Source organism: Salvelinus alpinus, chromosome 2, assembly GCF_045679555.1.
Source record: "Salvelinus alpinus chromosome 2, SLU_Salpinus.1, whole genome shotgun sequence".
In the NCBI taxonomy this organism is placed as follows: domain Eukaryota; kingdom Metazoa; phylum Chordata; class Actinopteri; order Salmoniformes; family Salmonidae; genus Salvelinus; species Salvelinus alpinus.
Window position 1 is genome coordinate 113,035,602 of NC_092087.1, and position 27,039 is coordinate 113,062,640.

A 27,039-nucleotide genomic window follows, 5' to 3' on the forward strand; every position below is an offset into this window, starting at 1 on the left:
TTAGTTTGACTTGATGTAACTGCCTTAAATGTGCTGTAGTAACCATTTTTTATTCGCACTAATCAATCAACACATTCCTGTCTTTGTATGTCTCAATATAATGGTATTATTTAATTAAATCCATTTACAATAATCTTTGTCTGAAAATAAAATATGATCCTCAACTGCGTTTCCCCTCCAGTCAGCAGACGGCGATGTGCGTCTTTCAGGCGACGCTGCCAGCGTGACGTATAATCTAGTGGACGGTTCTTCATAAACAGCTCGTCAACCACCTCGGTAGCTTGCTAGCCAACATAGCCGAAAGATTCAAGCTATTTATACGCTTTTGGTCTATATTAGCTACTGTGTTTTAGACACACTTCTGTGTCTCAACTTGTTAACCTATTTAATTTAATATTACGTTATTTTGTATTAGTCAGCTATAGTAGCTGGCTGGTTAAATTAGCACTAGCCTAGTCGCTAATGATAGCTAGCTAGCTAACATCCCTGAACATGAGCTCCCTAAACTACTCCCCTCCTGTTAAAGAAGAGGATAAGGTCTGCTGGACGGAGAAAGAAGCTCTGGGGCTGAACATTGTCGTGAAAGAGGAGGAGGAAGAAGAGGATGTCACAGTAAAACAAGAAGTAGAGGGTGAGGCTGTTACAGTGAAAGAAGAGGAGAAAGACGTTTCAGTGAAAGAAGAGGAAAATGCCGTTTTTGGAATGAAGGATGAAGAGGGGGAGATTACTATCACATTAGAGGAGGACGAAGAAGAGAAGACTGGAGATCTGATTAACACCAGTAAATACAGTGAGTACTATCTTATAAAACAGGGACATTGATCTGATTAACACCAGTAAATACAGTGAGTACTATCTTATAAAACAGGGACATTGATCTGATTAACACCAGTAAATACAGTGAGTACTATCTTATAAAACAGGGACATTGATCTGATTAACACCAGTAAATACAGTTAGTACTATCTTATAAAACAGGGACATTGATCTGATTAACACAAGTAAATACAGTGAGTACTATCTTATAAAACAGGGGCACAAACTCTGCAGTTGTTGAACTAATGTGTGATTTTTAAAAGGGCATTCTACACTTGAATATGTTTTTGTTCGGTCGGGAATTGTTCATGACGTCCTCCAGTGATTTTTAACTTTTCCCGTTGAAAAGTGATATATAAATACAGTAAAGTATAAACACACTAAAGGGAAACAAATAAATGTTTTGAGCAAAATAGTGTTTTTTTAGACAACTGCAAACTAGAAGGAGTGAGTGATGTCATAGTAAGGCCTTCAAGGAGTTGGCTTGATGGGAAGTCGTGATGTCATCCAATAGGAGACTGATCTTCATGTGAATATTCATTATTCTTTTTTAAATCCTTTCTGTTCTGTCAAGTTGGTTGTTGATCATTGCTTGAAAGCCATTTTCAAGTCTTTCCATAGATTTTAAAGACGATTTAAGTCCAAATTGTAACTAGGCCACTCAGGAACATTCAATGTCATCTTGGTAAGCTCCTCCAGTGTCGATTTGGCCTTGTGGTTTAGGTTATTGTCCTGTTAGGACAGTTTTTTTGTATTCAGATCTCTGAAATGCACTCTACCTACGTAACATTTAGTTTCCTTATATTATGCTGGGAAAACAGTTTTCATAGGCACAGAAATTCCAAATCAAATAATTTCAGAGTTTGCAAAATCCAATGGTTCTAACCGAGAGCCACCTTAACTTTATTGACAACACCCAAATGGATACTGTCATTATTGTGGTTCTTCAATAATTACACATCATTCTTAATACTGTAGCTGTTTAGTTACAGTCACATGTTCAACTATCATCAACTTATCCAGGAAATCATTTTCTGAATGACAGTCACATGACAAACATCACAACATGCAACAACAACCAAAGTGCTTCTTCGTTCATTACTCTGGTAAAGACAGTAATGCCGTGCTCCACGTTGGATCCAACATCGCTAACAAATTGATGTCTATAATGTTATTGTCTGCTTGATTTTACTGTAGGGTCTCGTTAGTCTGTTTAGACACAGAGATACTTTGCTCATAATGTGTAGAGAACTGTTCCTTGATGGATAGGCTATTGTAGAACACACAGCTATTTTCCTTTATTTGTTGTTAGGTGAAGTTATGGGTCCTACAGTAGGTCTATGTTGTTGTTAGGTGAAGTTATGGGTCCTACAGTAGGTCTATGTTGTTGTTAGGTGAAGTTATGGGCCCTACAGTAGGTCTGTGTTGTTGTTAGGTGAAGTTATGGGTCCTACAGTAGGTCTATGTTGTTGTTAGGTGAAGTTATGGGTCCTACAGTAGGTCTGTGTTGTTGTTAGGTGAAGTTATGGGTCCTACAGTAGGTCTGTGTTGTTGTTAGGTGAAGTTATGGGTCCTACAGTAGGTCTATGTTGTTGTTAGGTGAAGTTATGGGTCCTACAGTAGGTCTATGTTGTTGTTCGGGGAAGTTATGGGCCAATTTGTTAAACACTTAATGTACAAACCCTCAGTTTCAGGCTGATGGCAAAGCTAGCTAAAGAGCATTTTCCTGGTTGAAGTGTTTTATAAGTATAAAGCAGTTGATTTGCGACAATAACACAAACATATTAAGCAGGAGATTCAAACGAGTCTTACAGTTGTAATCCAAAAGTAATGTGAAATGCACTTATAAACAACCTGTAAATGGAGGCTATTTTTGCTGTCAGCCTATGAGAACTCCCCTGCGTTTTCCCACACGTTGGTGAATTAGTGAATAGACACAGAACTTAATATGAGTTTCCTTCAGTAGCACTCCTGATCTTGCGCTGATTATGCGCTGTAATATTCAGAATACATTGTGGAAAACTAAAATCTTTGCTCACCATTTTTGTTCCAGGCAGATATACTACATCCATAACTAGTGGTTTCCTCATTACCAGATATACTACATCCATAACTAGTGGTTTCCTCATTAGCAGATATACTACATCCATAACTAGTGGGTTCCTCATTACCAGATATACTACATCCATAACTAGTGGTTTCCTCATTAGCAGATATACTACATCCATAACTAGTGATTTCCTCATTAGCAGGGAGGTGTTTCTGCAATCAAATTGTGTGTGCATCGCCCTCGTGCTGCAATTTTAGCAAACACAGAAAGGGGCCTTTTTTGGAGACCAAAGGTCGTCTGGCACACTGCTTAGGTCTGACTGTCTTAAGACAATTGTAAAATAAATTAACAGACCTCTGGGCATCACCTTTGTTGTGGCCCTTTAACCGTCTGACTTTGTTGTTCACACAGGAGAGAGATGTGACTATCGTGGAATCTCTGGGGAGCCTCAACAGCCTCAACAGCCTCATGATGCTGACAAGGCAGAGAAGAGTCTCTCCAGATCAGAACTCCTCAAGAAACGCCAGCAGAGACCCACAGGGAAGAAATCTCACTGCTGCTCTGACTGTGGGAAATGTTGCAAATCTTCATCAGAACTTAAAATACACCAGAGAACACACACAGGAGAGAAACCTTATAGCTGTGATCAATGTGGGAAGAGTTTTACTAAATCTAGCTCTCTGACTGTACACCAGAGAACACACAAAGGAGAGAAACCATATGGCTGTGCTCAATGTGGGAAGAGTTTTACTACATCTAGCCATCTGACTGTACACCAGAGAACACACACAGGAGAGAAACCATATAGCTGTGATCAATGTGGGAAGAGTTTTGCTACATCTAGCCATCTGACTGCACACCAGAGAACACACACAGGAGAGAAACCATATAGCTGTGATCAATGTGGGAAGAGTTTTGCTAAATCTAGCTCCCTGACTACACACCAGAGAACACACACAGGAGAGAAACCATATAGCTGTGATCAATGTAGGAAGAGTTTTTCTACATCTAGCAATCTAACTAACCACCATAGAACACACACAGGAGATAATCCGTGCTGTGATCTATGTGGGAAGAGTTTTTCTACTCCTAGCTATCTAACTATACACCATAGAACACACACAGGAGAGAAACCTTATAGCTGTGATCAATGTAGGAAGGGTTTTTCTTCTTCTAGCTATCTAACTGTACACCAGAGAATACACACAGGAGAGAAACCTTATAGCTGTGATCAATGTGAGAAGAGATTTTCTTCTTCTCGCTATCTAACTATACACCATAGAACACACACAAGAGAGAATCCATATAGCTGTGATCAATGTGGGAAGAGTTTTACTTGGCCAAAAAGCCTGAATATACACAAGCGGACACACACAGGGGAAGAGATACTCTGATAAAAGATCTCTGATTAAACATAAAGTTGTTTCATGATATCAATGAAATAATGTCACAATGTAGAATGTTTTAACATTGTTGTAGGAGTATTTTAATGTCTCAATGTAGAATATTTAGTAGGAATATTTTAATGATGTCACAATGTAGAACCCTAAATGTTTGCCCCCTGTTCTATTGATTTCAACATGATATGGATATTAGCCTCAGGGGGAAAATACAGGCTCTGAATTGGAAGAGTACTATTTATGAGATTTAACAAAAAGTGACTAACACAAAAAAGAGTTGTGTTACACTAACTAGACTAGTTATCCTGGGATCTTACATTACTCTGAGACTAGTTATCCTGGGATCGTACATTACTCTGAGACTAGTTATCCTGGGATCGTACATTACTCTGAGACTAGTTATCCTGGGATCTTACATGACTCTGAGACTAGTTATCCTGGGATCTTACATTAATTTGAGACTAGTTATCCTGGGATCTTACATGACTCTGAGACTAGTTATCCTGGGATCTTACATTACTCTGAGACTAGTTATCCTGGGATCTTACATTACTCTGAGACTAGTTATCCTGGGTTCTTACATTACTCTGAGACTAGTTATCCTGGGATCTTACATTACTCTGAGACTAGTTATCCTGGGTTCTTACATTACTCTGAGACTAGTTATCCTGGGATCGTACATTACTCTGAGACTAGTTATCCTGGGGAATAGTTTCAATACATTTGCAAAAAACCTAAACCTGTTTTTGCTTTGGCATTATGGGGTATTGTGATGTCATTATGGTGTATTGTGATGTCATTATGGGGTATTGTGATGTCATTATGGGGTATTGTGAAACATTTTAGAATAAAGGGATGCACCGATATTACATTTTTGGATAATACCGATATCTAATATTTTCCTTGCTCCAAAAAACGATACCGATAACCGGTATTTAAAATTTTAGAGGCCTTTTAAGCATTCTAGTACAGCATTCTAATAGTTAACACACACACGGATGCAGCGGTCTAAGCCACTGCATCTCAGTGCAAGAGGTGTCACTACAGTCCCTGGTTCGAATCCAGGCTGTATCACATCCGGCCGTGATTGGGAGTCCCACAGTAGTTGTCTGTTATTGGTGTAGAGAGGACGACAAAGGAGAGGGATTCCACATGTGGATAGGAAGATACAAATTATCATTATTACTGGAAAAATTCATTTAAATTCCAGGAATTTTATAACTTTAGCTTTCTAGGTCAGTAGGTTACAGTAGGTTGTAACTCTAGGTCATGCCAGTAGGCTACAGTAGGTTGTATCTCTCTAGGTCATGGCAGTAGGCTACAGTAGGTTGTATCTCTCTAGGTCATGCCAGTAGGTTACAGTAGGTTGTATCTCTCTAGGTCATGCCAGTAGGTTACAGTAGGTTGTATCTCTCTAGGTCATGCCAGTAGATTACAGTAGGTTGTAACTCTCTAGGTCATGCCAGTAGGTTACAGTAGGTTGTAACTCTCTAGGTCATGCCAGTAGGCCACAGTAGGTTGTAACTCTTTAGGTCATGCCAGTAGATTACAGTAGGTTGTAACTCTCTAGGTCATGCCAGTAGGCTACAGTAAGTTGTAACTCTCTAGGTCATGCCAGTAGGTTACAGTAGGTTGTATATCTCTAGGTCATGCCAGTAGGCTACAGTAGGTTGTAACTCTCTAGGTCATGCCAGTAGGTTACAGTAGGTTGTAACTCTCTAGGTCATGCCAGTAGGCTACAGTAGGTTGTAACTCTCTAGGTCATGCCAGTAGGTTACAGTAGGTTGTAACTCTCTAGGTCATGCCAGTAGGTTACAGTAGGTTGTATCTCTCTAGGTCATGCCAGTAGGTTACAGTAGGTTGTATCTCTCTAGGTCATGCCAGTAGGTTACAGTAGGTTGTATCTCTCTAGGTCATGCCAGTAGGTTACAGTAGGTTGTATATCTCTAGGTCATGCCAGTAGGCTACAGTAGGTTGTAACTCTCTAGGTCATGCCAGTAGGTTACAGTAGGTTGTAACTCTCTAGGTCATGCCAGTAGGCTACAGTAGGTTGTAACTCTCTAGGTCATGCCAGTAGGTTACAGTAGGTTGTATCTCTCTAGGTCATGCCAGTAGGCTACAGTAGGTTGTATCTCTCTAGGTCATGCCAGTAGGCTACAGTATGTTGTAACTCTCTAGGTCATGCCAGTAGGCTACAGTAGGTCGTAACTCTCTAGGTCATGCCAGTAGATTACAGTAGGTTGTAACTCTCTAGGTCATGTCAGTAGGTTACAGTAGGTTGTATCCCTCTAGGTCATGCCAGTAGGTTACAGTAGGTTGTATCTCTCTAGGTCATGCCAGTAGGCTACAGTAGGTTGTAACTCTCTAGGTCATGCCAGTAGGTTACAGTAGGTTGTAACTCTCTAGGTCATGCCAGTAGGCTACAGTAGGTTGTAACTCTCTAGGTCATGCCAGTAGGTTACAGTAGGTTGTAACTCTCTAGGTCATGCCAGTAGGCTACAGTAGGTTGTAACTCTCTAGGTCATGCCAGTAGGCTACAGTAGGTTGTAATTCTCTAGGTCATGCCAGTAGGCTACAGTAGGTTGTATCTCTCTAGGTCATGCCAGTAGGTTACAGTAGGTTGTATCTCTCTAGGTCATGCCAGTAGGTTACAGTAGGTTGTATCTCTCTAGGTCATGCCAGTAGGCTACAGTAGGTTGTAACTCTCTAGGTCATGCCAGTAGGCTACAGTAGGTTGTAACTCTCTAGGTCATGCCAGTAGGCTACAGTAGGTTGTATCTCTCTAGGTCATGCCAGTAGGTTACAGTAGGTTGTATCTCTCTAGGTCATGCCAGTAGGTTACAGTAGGTTGTATCTCTCTAGGTCATGCCAGTAGGCTACAGTAGGTTGTAACTCTCTAGGTCATGCCAGTAGGTTACAGTAGGTTGTATCTCTCTAGGTCATGCCAGTAGGCTACAGTAGGTTGTAACTCTCTAGGTCATGCCAGTAGGCTACAGTAGGTTGTAACTCTCTAGGTCATGCCAGTAGGCTACAGTAGGTTGTGTCTCTCTAGGTCATGCCAGTAGGTTACAGTAGGTTGTATCTCTCTAGGTCATGCCAGTAGGTTACAGTCTGGTAATGCTTAAGTTGTTATGTGGACACGTGACATACGGACAACTTTAATAAAAACACTATAGGAGTTGTCTCCAGATCGCTATGCATATTCATGCTAGTAGCTTAGCATCTCTCTCCATTGAATACAGGCGGTTGAAGACAACAACCCTCATAGAATATAAACAATGGATTACAATAATAAGAGGAATCCACCAATCCAAAGAAAGGATAGGCGGGAGCTAGACAACCCGCAGTGAAGCTTTGTGGACAACAACTCGCCTTGTTAGGGCAGAGACATCTTGTCAGTATATCCATAATCTTTGTTGTAGCCAACCCAACTCTCACATGGCACTATTGGGGGGCACGGTGTGTAGTAAAACATCACTACATGAAAATCACTACATGCAGTGCCCTCCAGTCTGCGGTCAGCAGATAGACCCTTCTCAAATATATATGTTAAGTCACTTTTTGGAAACGGAACGGAGAAAACAAGGGGTAGCTTGTTCTCTACGTCGTCTGATTCTAGACATATCAGTCATCATCCTGGGCCCTCCGTTGAAGAGGTATTGACGAGCCAACTCTGAATATCCTAAGTTAAAAACACATTTAAGGTGGTACTTACTGGTGTTAATCAGATCTCCTATCTCCTCCTCTTCATCTTTCAATGTGACAGTAATCTCCTCTTCCTTCTTCACTCCAAAAACTACATCACCCTCCTTATCTTCCTCTTCTTTTACTGTAACATCTTCTTCCTCTTTCAATCTGAACGCGTCATCCTCTTCTTTCACTGAAACGTCTTTCTCTTCTTCTTTCACTGTAACAGCCTCAACCTCTACTTCTTGTTTTACTGTCACATCCTCTTCTTCCTCCTCCTCTTTCACGACAATGTTCAGCCCCGGAGCTTCTTTCTCCGTCCACATCCTCTTCTTCCTCCTCCTCTTTCACGACAATGTTCAGCCCCGGAGCTTCTTTCTCCGTCCAGCAGACCGCCTCTTCTTTAGCAGCAGGGGAGAAGTTCAGGGAGTTCATGGTTGGGGATGTTAGCTAGCTAGCTATCATTAGCGACTAGGCTAGTGCTAACTTAACCAGCCAGCTACTATAGCTGACTAATACAAAATAACGTAATATTAAATTAAATAGGTTAACAAGTAGATACGACAGAAGTGTGTCGAAAACACAGTAACTAATATACACCGAAAGCGTATAAATAGCTTGAATCTTTCGGCTATGTTGGCTAGCAAGCTACCGAGGTGGTTGACGAGCTGTTTATGAAGAACCGTCCACTAGATTATACGTCACGCTGGCAGCGTCGCCTGAAAGACGCACATCGCCGTCTGCTGACTGGAGGGGAAACGCAGTTGAGGATCATATTTTATTTTCAGACAAAATATTATTTTAAATGGATTTAATTAAATAATACTCTTATATTGAGCCATACAAAGACAATAAAGTCTTGATTGATTAGTGTGAATAAAACATGTTTACTACATCACATTTAAGCACATTTAAGGCAGTTACATTAAGTCAAACTAAATCTAAATAAGTAGCTAGCTACTGTAGGTCTATACTACTCCTACATGGTGTAACAATACATCATGTAGATGTATATAATGAACAGACTAGGTCTATACTGCTCCTACATGGTGTAACAATACATCATGTAGATGTATATAATGAACAGACTAGGTCTATACTGATCCTACATGGTGTAACAATACATCATGTAGATGTATATAATGAACAGACTAGGTCTATCCTGCTCCTACATGGTGTAACAATACATCATGTAGATGTATATAATGAACAGACTAGGTCTATACTGCTCCTACATGGTGTAACAATACATCATGTAGATGTATATAATGAACAGGCTAGGTCTATACTGCTCCAACATGGTGTAACAATACATCATGTAGATGTATATAATGAACAGACTCGGTATATACTGCTCCTACATGGTGTAACAATACATCATGTAGATGTATATAATGAACAGACTCTGTATATACTGCTCCTACGTGGTGTAACAATACATCATATAGATGTATATAATGAACAGACTAGGTCTATACTGCTCCTACATGGTGTAACAATACATCATGTAGATGTATATAATGAACAGACTCGGTATATACTGCTCCTACATGGTGTAACAATACATCATGTAGATGTATATAATGAACAGACTCGGTATATACTGCTCCTACATGGTGTAACAATACATCATGTAGATGTATATAATGAACAGACTAGGTCTATACTGCTCCTACATGGTGTAACAATACATCATGTAGATGTATATAATGAACAGACTCGGTATATACTGCTCCTACATGGTGTAACAATACATCATGTAGATGTATATAATGAACAGACTAGGTCTATACTGCTCCTACATTTTTGTATTATTATGTGTTATTTATTTCACCTTTATTTAACCAGGTCGGCCAGTTGAGAACAAGTTCTCATTTACAAACGTTCAGTCAATAACACAATAGAAGATCGAAATTATTTTTTTTGTTTAGGATCTTTCCACTATTAATGCGGACATTTTATTAAATCAAACGTTTTACCATTGGGATGCTTGATGTAATTAAATCAAACGTTTTACCATTGGAACGCTTGATGTAATTAAATCAAATGTTTTACCATTGGGACACTTGATGTAATTAAATCAAACGTTTTGGGAGGCTGGTATTCGGACCTGTGCTGGAGCAGACTGGGAGACTGGTATTCTGACCTGGGCTGGAGCAGACTGGGAGGCTGGTATTCTGACCTGGGCTGGAGCAGACTGGGAGGCTGGTATTCTGACCTGGGCTGGAGCAGACTGGGAGGCTGGTATTCTGACCTGGGCTGGAGCAGACTGGGAGGCTGGTATTCTGACCTGGGCTGGAGCACACTGTGTTGGAGCAGACTGAGAGACTGGTATTCTGACCTGTGCTGGAGCAGACTGGGAGACTGGTATTCTGACCTGGGCTGGAGCACACTGTGCTGGAGCAGACTGGGAGACTGGTATTCTGACCTGTGCTGGAGCAGACTGGGAGACTGGTATTCTGACCTGGGCTGGAGCAGACTGGTAGGCTGGTGCAGTGTCATCAGGCTGTGATGGTGGAGGCCATCCTGTTCTCGGGTTCTGCTTGTTTTATGCCAACCACCAGGTCATTATTACCACCAGGTCATTATAACCACCAGGTCATTATAACCACCAGGTCATTAGAACCACCAGGTCATTAGAACCACCAGGTCATTAGAACCACCAGGTCAGGGAGAAGAGCCTCACTCTGACCTCTGTCGAGTTGAAGTATCTGCTCTCCAGGTGAAATTTCAGCTCTGGTGCAGATGTGCCCATCTGCTCTCCAGGTGTAGACCCAGGGGGCCCGTTTAGAAACCTTTTAGGACATTTCGAGATGACAGATGTTTGTGTTTGGTCTATTAATGTACCTGTGAGTTTAAATTTTTATAATTTTTGCATTTTTGACAAAATTAGACTCCTTTAAAGTGCCAGTTGTTCGCTCAGGTAGGGTATCAGCCTGAGCTATTTAAAAACACGTTTTCAACATTTCAAGATAGCAGTTAGTTTAGTTTGATGTAAATAAAGATAGCTGAGAAGTGGGACTGTGTCATTGTTTCTGACAAGATCTCTCATTGATCTCGGGTTCAGCCACCAGGGGGCACCAAACCTCTTTGAAAAGTTCATGTGACTAGTTACCACTTCTCAGGAGATGATAGACTTAGCCTTTCAAATGTTTTGTAATGATGGGATGGCTATTGAACAGAACTTTAAAACCTGGTTTTCTTGTATGTACCAGTTCATGAAATCACACATTTGACCTTTATGCTCACTGAGTCTGTACATAGTCAAAGCTTTCCTTAAGTTTGGGTCAGTCACAGTGGTCAGGTATTCTGCCCTTTCTCCGCCTCTCTCCCTTTTCACTCCCTCTCTACGCCTCTCTCCCTTTTCACTCCCTCTCTCCGCCTCTCTCCCTTTTCACTCCCCTCTCTCCGCCTCTCTCCCTTTTCACTCCCTCTCTCCGCCTCTCTCCTTTTTCACTCCCTCTCTCCGCCTCTCTCCCTTTTCACTCCCCTCTCTCCCTTTTCACTCCCCTCTCTCCGCCTCTCTCCCTTTTCACTCCCTCTCTCCGCCTCTCTCCCTTTTCACTCCCCTCTCTCCGCCTCTCTCCCTTTTCACTCCCTCTCTCCGCCTCTCTCCTTTTTCACTCCCTCTCTACGCCTCTCTCCCTTTTCACTCCCTCTCTCCGCCTCTCTCCCTTTTCACTCCCTCTCTCCGCCTCTCTTCCTTTTCACTCCCTCTCTCCACCTCTCTCCCTTTTCATTCCCTCTCTCCGCCTCTCTCCCTTTTCACTCCCTCTCTCCGCCTCTCTCCCTTTTCACTCCCTCTCTCCGCCTCTCTCCCTTTTCACTCCCTCCCTCTCCGCCTCTCTCCCTTTTCACTCCCTCTCTCTCCCTTTTCACTCCCTCTCTCTCCCTTTTCACTCTCTCTCTCCCTTTTCACTCCCTCTCTCCGCCTCTCTCCCTTTTCACTCCCCTCTCTCCGCCTCTCTCCCTTTTCACTCCCCTCTCTCCGCCTCTCTCCCTTTTCACTCCCCTCTCTCCGCCTCTCTCCCTTTTCACTCCCCTCTCTCCGCCTCTCTCTCTTTTCACTCCCCTCTCACCCGCCTCTCTCCCTTTTCACTCCCTCTCTCCGCCTCTCTACCTTTTCACTCCCTCTCCCTCTCTAAGAACTTCCCATTTGAATCAATAAGGATTGCAGTTGTGGGTGACTATCTGGGTGGAGCAGACTGGGAGGCTGGTATTCTGACCTGGGCTGGAGCAGACTGGGAGACTGGTATTTTGACCTGGGCTGGAGCACACTGTGTTGGAGCAGACTGAGAGGCTGGTTGGCTGACCTGGGCTGGAGCAGACTGAGAGGCTGGTTGGCTGACCTGGGCTGGAGAACACTGTGCTGGAGCAGACTGGGAGACTGGTATTCTGACCTGGGCTGGAGCAGACTGGGAGACTGGTATTCTGACCTGGGCTGGAGCAGACTGGGAGACTGGTATTCTGACCTGGGCTGGAGCAGACTGGGAGACTGGTATTCTGACCTGTGCTGGAGCAGACTGGGAGACTGGTATTCTGACCTGGGCTGGAGCACACTGGGAGACTGGTAAGTTGACCTGGGCTGGAGCAGACTGGGAGACTGGTATTCTGACCTGTGCTGGAGCAGACTGGGAGACTGGTATTCTGACCTGGGCTGGAGCAGACTGGGAGACTGGTATTCTGACCTGGGCTGGAGCACACTGTGCTGGAGCAGACTGGGAGGCTGGTATTCTGACCTGTGCTGGAGCAGACTGGGAGACTGGTTGGCTGACCTGGGCTGGAGAACACTGTGCTGGAGCAGACTGGGAAACTGGTATTCTGACCTGTGCTGGAGCAGACTGGGAGACTGGTATTCTGACCTGGGCTGGAGCACACTGTGCTGGAGCAGACTGGGAGACTGGTATTCTGACCTGGGCTGGAGCAGACTGGGAGACTGGTATTCTGACCTGTGCTGGAGCAGACTGGGAGACTGGTATTCTGACCTGTGCTGGAGCAGACTGGGAGACTGGTATTCTGACCTGGGCTGGAGCAGACTGGTAGGCTGGTATTCTGACCTGGGCTGGAGCAGACTGGTAGGCTGGTGCAGTGTCATCAGGCTGTGATGGTGGAGGCCATCCTGTTCTCGGGTTCTGCTTGTGTTATGCCAACCACCAGGTCATTAGAACCACCAGGTCATTATTACCACCAGGTCATTATAACCACCAGGTCATTATTACCACCAGGTCATTATCACCACCAGGTCATTATCACCACCAGGTCATTATTACCACCAGGTCATTATCACCACCAGGTCATTATTACCACCAGGTCATTATAACCACCAAAATAACATCTTATCTATCTATGTTACCTAGCTAAATCTGATTCTGCCACGACACGTCAGAGCAAAAACCAAGCCATGAGGTCAAAGGAATTGTCCGTAGAGCTCTGAGACAAGAATGTGTTGAGGCACAGATCTGGAGAAAAGGTACCAAAAAATGTATGCAGCATTGAAGGTCCCCAAGAACACAGTGTCCGCCCTCATTCTTAAATGGAATAAGTTAGGAACCACCATTACTCTTCCTAGAGCTGTCGGGGGAGAAGGGCCTTGGTCAAGGAGGTGACCAAAAACTCGATGGTCACTCTGACAGAGCTCCAGAGTTCCTCTGTGGAGATGGGAGAACCTTCCAGAAGGACAATCATCTCTGCAGCACTCCAACAAATCAGGCCTTTATGGTAGAGACCAGACGGAAGCTACTCCTCAGTAAAAGGCACATGACAGCTCGCTTGGAGTTTGCCAAAAGGCACCAAAAGGACTCTAACCATGAGAAACAAGATTCTCTGGTCTGATTAAACCAACTCTTTGGCCTGAATGTCATGTGTCATGTCTGGAGAAAGTCGGTACCATCCCGGTGAAGCGGTGGTCATGGCAACATCATGCTGTGGAGATGTTTCTCAGCAGCAGTGCAAATTGTCCGCTGGTTTTGGTGTAATTTCTCACCCATTTTGTCAGTAGGAAAGTTAATTTCCCCTCAGGCACACACATTAGTTGATTGTTATTATGAAGGTCATTTGTATAGAATGTACTTTTCCCCACTCATTCACCCCATCTCTTTACATTGCTTATTTATATGTGGTGACCTGACTGCGTCCAGACTGTCAAAGGCCCATCCTGGTAGATCTGAACCTAATTCAGCTTGGAGTGATCAGATAACAGAAGTCACATTTAGGTGCCAGGTGTAACTGAGGCCATAGATGCTCCATATCCATTACTTTGAGTGTTTTATATAATATGACTAAATTTGTTTCTTTCTGTGTTGCAGGGGCAGTCAAGAAATGGAACGGCAAGGCCACAGAACATGACATAAGCAGAGCTGTGGGAGACCACCTCAAGCCCCTGGTAGAGCCGGGGGTGGTGTTTACCACTCCACCAGCAGAGCTGTGGGAGACCACCTCAAGCCCCTGGTAGAGCCGGGGGTGGTGTTTACCACTCCACCAAAAGAGCTGTGGGAGACCACCTCAAGACCCTGGTAGAGCCGGGGGTGGTGTTAACCACTCCACCACGCCTTCAGCAGGCTTGAAAAGTGGGATTGATACTGTTTTTCATACTAAGACGGAGGGTCTGTTGATTGATCAGTCATTGGGTTCATTTGTTGAAATCAAGCTTTATTTATACAGCACATTTCAGACATGGATGCAACACAATGGCTTCACAGGAAAAAACAATGAAAATATACAGAAATATTTAGTACACAACATAAGACTAACAACTGAAAGACTAATGAACATTCTAAGGAAATGCCATTGATTAAAATATTAATTGGATGCAATATCCAACCCAAAATACAAGCTTGTTTTTTTAGGAGGGGTTCTGAAAGACACTATGGGGGTGTCCTCTGAAAATTGACAAGTAACAACAACTGGGACCTAAAAGACACTCACCATGAGACCCACTAAATCTGCCCAAGAAGAAGCAAACAAAATTTAAAAATCCACACCAAACTTAAAGACAGGAAGCAAACCAAAAAGGTGGAGCAACTACAGGTGTTGACTCTCCACATCTATCAAGACAACTGGAGCACTGGGCCAGACACTCTTAAATAGAACCTGGACCAGCTCAGGTGAAACACCTTCCCACTAACGAGATGGACAAGCCAGCACAGGTGTAACACATACTGACTAACGAGGTGACACCAATCAGTGCGTCCCACGTGCTAACGAGCTATACGTGCTAAAGTCCAACCTCAAAACATAAATGGAAAAACCAAAAGCTTAAGAGAATGCTCACCACCAACAGAAAACAACTTCCATGTCACATTAGAATCAACTACAATGCTTCACCATCACCAATATAAACATGGTGTCTAACAACAATTAAAAACAATATTTATTTTTCCCACAAAGAAACCTAAAACTCACGAGCTTCTAGAACTCTCGTCCCCTTGAAACGAGCACAAACAAAACTCATCTCCAATACGGAAAAACAGTCAAAATAAATTGTGATCCATGGCAACGCACTGGCTAAACGCAAAACATTTTGACTGCCCCCCTTGAGATAATCAGCAACCAAGTTGTCCTCACCACAGACATGTCTGATTTCAAGAGGAAACTCCTGCAATATCCGTAGTAACTTTCCACCTCACTGCAGAGCTTCTCTCTCTTTTCAGGGTTCACTAGATAGGTATGTTGTTGGATCGGGGCTCAGACCCCAATGTCATGCTCTAGTACATTTGTTTTGGCACATGTGAGAATTAACCTTGATATTCTAAAAGCAGGGCAAAATGTCAATATAATTATCAGTTGGTTGCATAAATAATTATCATTACCAAATGTAAATATGAAATATTTGGTTGCATAGTTGCTAGGTGGGATAGCCCAATGTCAAAACACAGTTTCAACATGTTCAAATCAATAACCAATATGCAGAAACAGTTTGGGATCAATTGAAAACCTAACCTGTGGTATATACACAAACATCGGCCACAATAATAATATTTTTTAAAACAAGCTCCTTATAAACTGCACAAGCACCAGAAACGCTGTTGTTTTGACAAGTAGCAATAAATCACTGAATTCAATTAGGGGGGACATCAGGTTGTTCGTGCTGTTGAAACTAACACAACTAAAACACATGGAAATGGGAGATATATTTTACCTCACTGGTTAGAGGACAACCTGCAGAAAACAGTCAGCTACATTTTGGGGTGATGCATTTAAATGTAGGGGTCGCTAAACAAAGGAACACAACCCTTGTTTGTCATCACTCATCGATATCATGTCAAAATTATTTGTGTGACAGATGGGAGATGAGGTTACGCGTCCTGTTAAAACTAAAAGCTCAAAAACCACACAGAATATGGGAATAATGTGTACATCCCTGATTAGAGGACAATTAGTAGAAAATAGATCGCTACATTTTGAAGTGTTGCATTCAAATCAATAGAACAGGGGACAAACATTTAGGGTTCTACATTGTGACATCATTTAAATACTCCTACTACAATGTTAAAACATTCTATATTGTGACATCATTTAAATACTCCTACTACAATGTTAAAACATTCTACATTGTGACATCATTAAAATACTCCCACTACAATGTTAAAACATTCCACATTGTGACATTAATTCATTGATATCATGAAACAACTCCATGTATTTTCTGATGTTTAATCAGAGATCTTTTATCAGTGTACCTCTTCCCACATTGATCACAGCTATGAGGTTTCTCTCCCGTGTGTATTCTCTGGTGTACAGTCAGAGAGCTAGATGTAGTAAAACTCTTCCCACATTGACCACAGGTATAAGGTTTATCTCCTGTGTGTGTTCTCTGGTGTACAGTCAGAATGCTAGATGTAGTAAAACTCTTCCCACATTGACCACAGGTATAAGATTTATCTCCTGTGTGTATTCTCTGGTGTGATGTCAGCTGGCCAGATCGACCAAAACTCTTTCCACATTGACCACAGCTATAAGATTTATCTCCTGTGTGTATTCTCTGGTGTGATGTCAGCTGGCCAGATCGACCAAAACTCTTTCCACATTGATCACAGCTATAAGATTTCTCTCCTGTGTGTATTCTCTGGTGTATAGTCAGAGAGCCAGATGTAGTAAAACTCTTCCCACATTGGCCACAGCTATAAGGTTTGTCTCCTGTGTGTGTTCTCTGGTGTACAGTCAGTTGGGCAGATGTAGTAAAACTCTTCCCACATTGACCACAGCTATACGATTTCTCTCCTGTGTGTGTTCTCTGGTGTATAGTCAGAGAGCCAGATGTAGTAAAACTCTTCCCACATTGACCACAGCTATAAGGTTTCTCTCCTTTGTGTGTTCTCTGGTGTGATATCAGGTTGCTTAGCTGAGTAAAACTCTTACTACATTGAGTACAACTATACGGTTTCTCTCCTGTGTGTGTTCTCTGGTGTAAAGTCAGAGAGCCAGATGTAGTAAAACTCTTCCCACATTGACCACAGCTATAAGATTTCTCTCCTGTGTGTATTCTCTGGTGTACAGTCAGAGTGCTAGAAATACCAAAACTCTTCCCACATTGAGTACAGCTATAAGATTTCTCTCCTGTGTGTGTTCTCTGGTGTGACGTCAGCTGGCCAGATTGACCAAAACTCTTCCCACATTGATCACAGCTATAAGGTTTCTCTCCTGTGTGTGTTCTCTGGTGTGATATCAGGTTTTTTAGCTGAGTAAAACTCTTACCACATTGAGTAGAGCTAAAAGGTTTCTCTCCTGTGTGTGTTCTCTGGTGTAATGTCAGATGGCCAAATCGACTAAAACTCTTCCCACAATGACCACAGCTAAATGGTTTCTCTCCTGTGTGTGTTCTCTGGTGCACTGTCAGATGGCCAAATCGACTAAAACTCTTCCCACATTGATCACAGCTATAAGGTTTCTCTCTTGTGTGGATTCTCTGATGAATTATAATGCCTGCTGAGGAGGTGAATCTCTTCCCACAGTCAGAGCAGCAGTGAGATTTCTTCCCTGTGGATCTCTGCGGGTGTTTCTTGAGGTGTTCTGATGTGGAGAAACTCTTCTCTGCCTTGTCAGCATCATGAGGTTGTTGAGGCTCCCCAGAGGACCCACGGTAGTCCCGTCTCTCTCCTGTGTGAACAACAAAGTCAGACAGATGGTTAAAGGCCCACAACAGCGGAAATCCACTGTAAAAAGTGATGCCAACAGCGTAGCCATGATGTTGTACAACAATTGACGTCTGTAATAAATGTTCAAATTATTTGACAATTGTCTTAAAATGAGCAACAATAGTCATATTTTGTCTTGTTTTCACATTAGTAGTAACATCGATGATTGTAGGCTAGAAATACGTTATTCATGTTGTTGAAATCCTAAGCAGTGTGCCAGACGACTTTTGGTCTCCAATATAGGCCCCTTTCTGTGTTTAACAAAATTGAGGCACGAGGGCGATGGACACATAATTTCAATGCAGAAACTCCTCCCTGCTAATGAGGAAACCGATAGCCACTAGCACAGTCAGTGTAGTCAGCTCAGCTATCCCCATTGAGACCGTGTCTGTGCCTCGACCTAGGTTGGGCAAAACTAAACATGGCGGTGTTCGCCTTAGCAATCTCACTAGAATAAAGACCTCCTCCATTCCTGCTATTATTGAAAGAGATTGTGATACCTCACATCTCAAAATAGGGCTACTCAATATTAGATCCCTCACTTCAAAGGCAGTTATAGTCAATGAACTAATCACTGATCATAATCTTGATGTGATTGGCCTGACTGAAACATGGCTTAAGCCTGATGAATTTACTGTGTTAAATGAGGCCTCACCTCCTGGTTACACTAGTGACCATATCCCCCGCGCATCCCGCAAAGGCGGAGGTGTTGCTAACATTTACGATAGCAAATTTCAATTTACAAAAAATAAATAAACGTTTTCGTCTTTTGAGCTTCTAGTCATGAAATCTATGCAGCCTACTCAATCACTTTTTATAGTTACTGTTTACAGGTCTCCTGGGCCGTATTTGTCCCGTGGAATAAATGTTGATAATATTCACATTTTTGGTGACTTTAATATTCACATGAAAAAGTCCACAGTCCCACTCCAAAAGGCTTTCATTTACATTACATTTAAGTCATTTAGCAGACGCTCTTATCCAGAGCGACTTACAAATTGGTGCATTCACCTTATGACATCCAGTGGAACAGCCACTTTACAATAGTGCATCTAAATCTTTTAAGGGGGGGGTCAGAAGGATTGCTTTATCCTATCCTAGGTATTCCTTAAAGAGGTGGGGTTTCAGGTGTCTCCGGAAGGTGGTGATTGACTCCGCTGTCCTGGCGTCGTGAGGGAGTTTGTTCCACCATTGGGGTGCCAGAGCAGCGAACAGTTTTGACTGGGCTGAGCGGGAACTGTACTTCCTCAGTGGTAGGGAGGCGAGCAGGCCAGAGGTGGATGAACGCAGTGCCCTTGTTTGGGTGTAGGGCCTGATCAGAGCCTGAAGGTACTGAGGTGCCGTTCCCCTCACAGCTCCATAGGCAAGCACCATGGTCTTGTAGCGGATGCGAGCTTCAACTGGAAGCCAGTGGAGAGAGCGGAGGAGCGGGGTGACGTGAGAGAACTTGGGAAGGTTGAACACCAGACGGGCTGCGGCGTTCTGGATGAGTTGTAGGGGTTTAATGGCACAGGCAGGGAGCCCAGCCAACAGCGAGTTGCAGTAATCCAGACGGGAGATGACAAGTGCCTGGATTAGGACCTGCGCCGCTTCCTGTGTGAGGCAGGGTCGTACTCTGCGGATGTTGTAGAGCATGAACCTACAGGAACGGGCCACCGCCTTGATGTTAGTTGAGAACGACAGGGTGTTGTCCAGGATCACGCCAAGGTTCTTAGCGCTCTGGGAGGAGGAAACAATGGAGTTGTCAACCGTGATGGCGAGATCATGGAACGGGCAGTCCTTCCCCGGGAGGAAGAGCAGCTCCGTCTTGCCGAGGTTCAGCTTGAGGTGGTGATCCGTCATCCACACTGATATGTCTGCCAGACATGCAGAGATGCGATTCGCCACCTGGTCATCAGAAGGGGGAAAGGAGAAGATTAATTGTGTGTCGTCTGCATAGCAATGATAGGAGAGACCATGTGAGGTTATGACAGAGCCAAGTGACTTGGTGTATAGCGAGAATAGGAGAGGGCCTAGAACAGAGCCCTGGGGGACACCAGTGGTGAGAGCGCGTGGTGAGGAGACAGATTCTCGCCACACCACCTGGTAGGAGCGACCTGTCAGGTAGGACGCAATCCAAGCGTGGGCCGCGCCGGAGATGCCCAACTCGGAGAGGGTGGAGAGGAGGATCTGATGGTTCACAGTATCGAAGGCAGCCGATAGGTCTAGAAGGATGAGAGCAGAGGAGAGAGAGTTAGCTTTAGCAGTGCGGAGCGCCTCCGTGATACAGAGAAGAGCAGTCTCAGTTGAATGACTAGTCTTGAAACCTGACTGATTTGGATCAAGAAGGTCATTCTGAGAGAGATAGCAGGAGAGCTGGCCAAGGGCGGCACGTTCAAGAGTTTTGGAGAGAAAAGAAAGAAGGGATACTGGTCTGTAGTTGTTGACATCGGAGGGATCGAGTGTAGGTTTTTTCAGAAGGGGTGCAACTCTCGCTCTCTTGAAGACGGAAGGGACGTAGCCAGCGGTCAAGGATGAGTTGATGAGCGAGGTGAGGTAAGGGAGAAGGTCTCCGGAAATGGTCTGGAGAAGAGAGGAGGGGATAGGGTCAAGCGGGCAGGTTGTTGGGCGGCCGGCCGTCACAAGACGCGAGATTTCATCTGGAGAGAGAGGGGAGAAAGAGGTCAGAGCACAGGGTAGGGCAGTGTGAGCAGAACCAGCGGTGTCGTTTGACTTAGCAAACGAGGATCGGATGTCGTCGACCTTCTTTTCAAAATGGTTGACGAAGTCATCTGCAGAAAGGGAGGAGGGGGGGAGGGGGAGGAGGATTCAGGAGGGAGGAGAAGGTGGCAAAGAGCTTCCTAGGGTTAGAGGCAGATGCTTGGAATTTAGAGTGGTAGAAAGTGGATTTAGCAGCAGAGACAGAAGAGGAAAATGTAGAGAGGAGGGAGTGAAAGGATGCCAGGTCCGCAGGGAGGCGAGTTTTCCTCCATTTCCGCTCGGCTGCCCGGAGCCCTGTTCTGTGAGCTCGCAATGAGTCGTCGAGCCACGGAGCGGGAGGGGAGGACCGAGCCGGCTTTCGGAGCCATCATAGACTCAGTGGGTTTTGTCCAACATGTCTCCGGACCTAGTCACTGCCCCAGTCATACTCTGGACCTAGTTTTGTCTCATGGAATAAATGTTGTGGATCTTAATGTTTTTCCTCATAATCCTGGACTATCAGAGCACCATTGTATCACGTTTGCAATTGCAACAAATAATCTGCTCAGACCCCAACCAAGGATCATCAAAAGTCATGCTATACATTCTCAGACAACCCAAAGATTCCTCGATGCCCTTCCAGACTCCCTCTGCTTACCCAAGGACGTCAGAGGACAAAAATCAGGTAACCACCAAACTGAGGAACTCAATTTAACCTTGCGCAATACCCTAGATGCAGTCGCACCCCTAAAAACTAAAAACATTTGTCATAAGAAACTAGCTCCCTGGTATACAGAAAATACCCGAGCTCTGAAGCAAGCTTCCAGAAAATTGGAAATGGCGCCACAACAAACTGGAAGTCTTCCGACTAGCTTGGAAAGACAGTACCGTGCAGTATCGAAGAGCCCTCACTGCTGCTCGATCATCCTATTTTTCCAATAAGTTAATTGAGGAAAATAAGAACAATCCAAAATGTATTTTTGGTAGTAATAAATTCATGAACTTCTTTGAGGAGATCATGATCATTAGAAAGCAAATTACGGACTCCTCTTTAAATCTGCGTATTACTCCAAAGCAGTAGTCCTGAGTCTGCACAACTCTGCCAGGACCTAGGATCAAGGGAGACACTCAAGTGTTTTAGTATTATACCTCTTGACACAATGATGAAAATATTCATGGCCTCTAAACCTTCAAGCTGCATACTGGACCCTTTTCCAACTAAACAACTGAAAGAGCTGCTTCCTGTGCTTGGCCCTCCTATGTTGAACATAATAAATGGCTCTCTATCCAACGGATGTGTACCAAACACTAAAAATGGCAGTAATAAAGCCTCTCTTGAAAAAGCCAAACCTTGACCCAGAAAATGTAAAAATGTAAAAAAAACTATCGGTCTATATCGAATCTCCCATTCCTCTCAAACATTTTTAGAAAAAGCTGTTGCACAGCCTTCCTGAAGACAAACAATGTATACAAAATGCTTCGCGCTGTGCAGACTGGCAGGTGTTATCCAGGCTAAAAGCGGCTGGTGTCTGAGCTAAAAAAGGTAAAGGTAGCAATGGCTAACAATGACTCAATAGCTAGTAGCTAATTAGCTGTTTAGCTGGTTAGCTTCTGATAGCTAGCTTCTGCTGGAGTTTCCAGCTATAAGGTCTAAAAAATTGCAGTTCCGTATCACAGGTGAGGTGTGTTGCCAAAAAAAGAGGAAACATTTACAACAAACACATCTTACTGCTACGCCATCTTGGATTACAAGGTGACTCAGTTAAAAACCATTGGATTTAGCAAACTCTGAAATTATTTAGTATTTCTGTGCCCACGAAAACTGTTTTCCCAGCGTAACATAAGGAGCCACTAAATGATACATAATTTGAGTGCATTTCAGAAAACAAGAAAACTGTCCGACAGCAAGATCCCGTATTTAAGTTGAAGTTCATCATATGACAAGCGTAACATTATGACTATAACTACTGTTCCCTGAAAAAGAGAAACTAGGTACAACATACTATTAAATCCACATAGTTATGACTATAACTACTGTTCCCTTCGTCGGTCAACTTCGGTACAACATACTATGGGAAAAGACAATCATTCCCCATGCCGACGCAAATGGATACTAAATGAAACGGCCCCTGGCAGACCACCCAGACCTCATTGTCTTTTGTTTGAAACACTCCTGAGTAAGGACGCACACCTAATTGCGCAAATAGAAGTAGGACTAGTCTACCCTGTCCTGAGCACAAATGTAGGCCTATAAATGTGCCCATTTGGGGGATGTCTGATAGTATTTCAGATTGTCTTAACGCACCACCACTAATGAGTTGTGGAGCTTCTCAAAGCAACTTTTTGCTTTATTCATCTCAAACAGCAAGTAAACAAAGTCTAATCAAAATCAATTGCGTACGACAATAGTTCCTCAAAGTATTTTCGTAAAATATTTCCACTCGGCATGAAAGGAAAAAAATGTAATTCTCTGATCCAGTGGAAATGTCATAAAATACCTGATTACATCTTATCCTTTGCACAAATAGCCGGCAGCTGTGTCTGTCCCGAACTCACTGGCGCGGGAAACTGAGGGCCCAGAATATTTTATACAATGTCGCAAGCTTGCTATCACAAGTTTCGGAGGACCCAGTTGATAGTTGATACAATGTTTCAAGTTTGTTGTAGACAGGCCATGAGCAGCCAATGTGATTTCTAGGATATTTATTTTTATCAGGATATATTTTCTACCTGCAGAATGCAACGTTTTTATTTGTTATGTCGGCTATTTTTTTTTACATAGTTGGCAATTAAAGTTACTTTTAGATTTGTAAAATTTTCATTTAGATTTAGATAGAATGTAGATTAATCACAGACAATGATTTTGAGATACTATTATAAATTAAATTAAACTGTTCCACAAAAATGTGCATATGAAAATCATAACTGGCACGCAGATCGGTAGAAATGGTCAGATACATTGTCACTCTAAATGGAAAAGTTTGACGACCGCTGGTGTAGTTAATTACTGAAAACTTCAGGAGCATAAAGACAGAATTTACAAAGTCCAGTAGCAGCGGGAGGGAAGAGTTTTTCTCGGTTATATTGATGACTGGCTCCCTCGAGTAACTTGTGTATCTGTAATTATTTAATCAAACAGCATGCTTAAAGCATCAGAAAACATAAAGCAACAACTTTGAGAAAGAGTTAAAACAAAGGTTTCAAACCAATTCATGAATGTAATTGCATCTAGGCATGTCTTGCCTTTAAAGTAAGGGCATGAAAAAAATTAGCTGAATATTATACAATGATTTATCAACAGCTCTAATAATTTAACCCTACAGGAAATCTACACTGGCAATTCTAGAATATACTATATAGCCTAGTAACCTGGTTAAACTATCATTATGACATCATGGATGAATTCTAGAATATACTATATACCCTAGAAACCTGGTTACACTATCATTATGACATCATGGATGAATTCTAGAATATACTATATAGCCTAGAAACCTGGTTAAACTATCATTATGACATCATGGATGAATTCTAGAATATACTATATAGCCTAGAAATCTGGTTAAACTATCATTATGACATCATGGATGAATTCTGGAATATACTATATAGCCTAGAAACCTGGTTAAACTATCATTATGACATCATGGATGAATTCTGGAATATACTATATAGCCTAGAAACCTGGTTAAACTATCATTATGACATCATGGATGAATTCTAGAATATACTATATAGCCTAGAATTATGTTTAAAACAATAATTTGTACCTCATGGATGGCCAGTCTGTATTCATAGTGTAGTGAATTCAGGGGATAGCCTGAAGGTTGCTACAATGGCTTTCTTTATGAATTTGAGAGTGGTTACATTTCTCCAGCCCCCATCCCTCAGCTGTTTACCAAACCAAGTTTCTGAGCAGCCATTTTGTTGCGGTTTAAAAAATCATTCCACCACTGTTTTGGTAATAAGAGAAATGTAACTACTTTCAAATTCATAGACAGACCATCCATGATATCAACATTATAGTTTTAACCATGTTGAGGCTATACAGTGTTGGTTTACATTGTTTCTAAACATTAGAGTAAAAAAAGCTTATTTGGGGTTCTGATGGGGTAAACAGTTGAACTAAGCTCATGAGGCATGTGTTATATTCTTCAAGAATCAATGGCTATATATAAATAATTTAAAAGTCAAAATATGGATGTAGCAATTGCATATTTCCCCTTTAACGCCACACATCAGTTCAACAACTGCTGAGTTTGGTATTTAAGACAGTACTTACTAGTACTAATCAGGACGCTGTTTCTCAAAACCATCTTACGGCTAATTTCATCGTTGGATGCCTTAAGATGCGTTTGGGAAAACGGCCTCAGACATCCAGTTTCCTCCTCGTTCTCCTTTTTCGATGTGACAGTCATCTCCCCTTCCTCCTCTTTCACTCCAATTACTGCATCATCCCCTTTCTCTTCCTTCACTGAAACGTATTTCTCCTTCACTGTAACAGCCTCATTCTCTACTTCTTGTTTTACTGTGATATCCTCCTCTTCGTTCTCCTCTTTCACCAGAAAGATCAGAGCTTCATTCTCCGTCCAGCAGATATTATCTTTAGCAGGAGAAGAGTAGCTTAGTGACCGCATGGTCGGGGATGTTAGCTAGCTAGGCTAATGCTAACTTAACCAGCCCGCCAGCTGACTAATAACAACAACACCGTAAATATGAAATTAAATCGGATAACTAACTAGACGACAGAAGAGGGTTTAAAACACAGTGGCTAATATACACTAAAGCGTCTAAAGAGCTTTATTGGTTCGGCTATTTTGGCTAGCAAGCTACCGAGGTGTCTGACTAACTATTGCTGCTGCTGAAAGAAGCGTCCACTAGATTATACGTCACACCAACAGCGTCGCCTTAAATTCCCACACCGCCAACTGCTGACTGGATTGGGTAGTTGAGTAAAATGTATATTTAATTTTCAGACAAAAAGTTAAAGGGTAGGAACCAGAGACGTCGCTAGAACTAAATAATTAATTAGCCCCCCCCTAAATAAATCAATATCAGTCTATATATTTTTTCTGTGATTTATTTTTTTCGTCAACCATTCCATCGCATCTTAAACTTCTTAACGGGCCGGTACTAGGACCGGGGGAGGCTGCTGCTGCTGCACTAGTGATTGTTAGACTTTCTTCAGCAAAGATGGCGAACAGAAATACTAGGAGAGAGGGGTACGCCTACACAGAACTGAACTAGAGCAAAGATGGCGGACAGAAATACTAGGAGATAGGGGTACTCCTACACAGAACTGAACTGGATCAAAGATGGTGGACAACAGTACTAAGATGGAAGCAAATGTAAGGGATTATAACGTCAAAACGAATTATGCAAAAACATGCACAGTTGACAGGAATGTTAGTTAATGTAGAGACAAACGATTATGCATTTTTTTATCATAAAGTTAATTTCCAAAAATCGTGATTTAGCAAGCTAGCTGACTAGCTAACATTAGCCAGCTAGCTGGCTAGCTTTATGGGTGTTGTGACATGAGTATGACATTGTAATTCTGGTTGTTTTAGGGACTCCTGAAACAACCAGCAAACCAGGCTGTCGTTTTGGGAAACAGTGGATGTATAGAATCTAGCTAGCTGAATAATTTACTGCAAATTGAAGGTACAATTTTGTAAGCTTTCCTTGCTGATATTTGCCATGCAGATAGATGAAATCACGTAGCTAGCTATGTTCTTGCTTATTATGCAGTGGATGATTAAAATCCCTGTACGCCCATGTGTAACAGTATAACTTTAAACCGTCCCCTCGCCCCAACACGGGCGCGAACCAGGGACCCTCTGCACACATCAACAACAGTCGCCCACGAAGCGTCGTTATCCATCGCTCCACAAAAGCCGCGGCCCTTGCAGAGCAAGGGGCAACACTACATATTGGTTTCAGAGCAAGTGACGTAACTGATTGAAATGCTACTAGCGCGTACCCGCTAACTAGCTAGCCATTTCACATCCATTACACTCACCCCCCTTTCAACCTCCTCCTTTTCCGCAGCAACCAGTGATCCGGGTCAACAGCATCAATGTAACAGTATAACTTTAAACCGTCCCCTCGCCCCGACACGGGCGCGAACCAGGGACCCTCTGCACACATCAACAACGGTCGCCCACGAAGCGTCGTTACCCATCGCTCCACAAAGGCCACGGCCCTTGCAGAGCAAGGGGCAACACTACATATTGGTTTCAGAGCAAGTGACGTAACTGATTGAAATGCTACT

At 42.9% G+C, this 27,039-nt stretch overlaps 4 protein-coding genes across 7 annotated transcripts in view; 2 read left to right on the forward strand and 2 right to left on the reverse strand.

Annotated features, from left to right (window-relative positions):
* Nucleotides 1–27,039, forward strand: part of LOC139549612 (zinc finger protein 664-like) — a 438,201-nt gene that overhangs the window by 260,304 nt on the left and 150,858 nt on the right. The gene's annotated exons all lie outside the window — the stretch shown is intronic.
* Nucleotides 1–27,039, reverse strand: part of LOC139549671 (uncharacterized) — a 520,909-nt gene that overhangs the window by 237,020 nt on the left and 256,850 nt on the right. The window lies entirely within an intron of this gene.
* LOC139549019 (zinc finger protein 180-like) lies at nucleotides 108–4,654 on the forward strand. Its single transcript, XM_071359067.1, has 2 exons — nucleotides 108–790; nucleotides 3,278–4,654. Exons 1-2 carry the CDS (start codon nucleotides 493–495, stop codon nucleotides 4,258–4,260), a joined length of 1,281 nt encoding a protein of 426 aa, XP_071215168.1. The 5' UTR covers nucleotides 108–492; the 3' UTR covers nucleotides 4,261–4,654.
* LOC139552357 (zinc finger protein 271-like) lies at nucleotides 14,581–25,402 on the reverse strand. The gene is made up of 3 exons (XM_071364019.1): nucleotides 25,048–25,402; nucleotides 21,807–21,874; nucleotides 14,581–18,157 (listed from the first exon to the last, which is right to left on the reverse strand). The coding sequence occupies exons 1-3, from the start codon at nucleotides 25,400–25,402 to the stop codon at nucleotides 16,574–16,576; spliced, it is 2,007 nt and encodes a 668-aa protein (XP_071220120.1). The 3' UTR covers nucleotides 14,581–16,573.

Coding starts and splice junctions, on each gene's coding strand:
- LOC139552357 (XM_071364019.1), bottom strand. CDS start 25,402: ATGCGGTCACTAAGCTACTCTTCTCCTGCTAAAGATAATATCTGCTGG. Junction 21,875..25,047: donor CAGCGTCCTGATTAGTACTA/GTAAGTACTGTC, acceptor CCTTGATCCTAG/GTCCTGGCAGAGTTGTGCAG. Junction 18,158..21,806: donor GCAGATTTAAAGAGGAGTCC/GTAATTTGCTTT, acceptor CATTTATTACAG/ACGTCAATTGTTGTACAACA.
- LOC139549019 (XM_071359067.1), top strand. CDS start 493: ATGAGCTCCCTAAACTACTCCCCTCCTGTTAAAGAAGAGGATAAGGTC. Junction 791..3,277: donor GATTAACACCAGTAAATACA/GTGAGTACTATC, acceptor TTGTTCACACAG/GAGAGAGATGTGACTATCGT.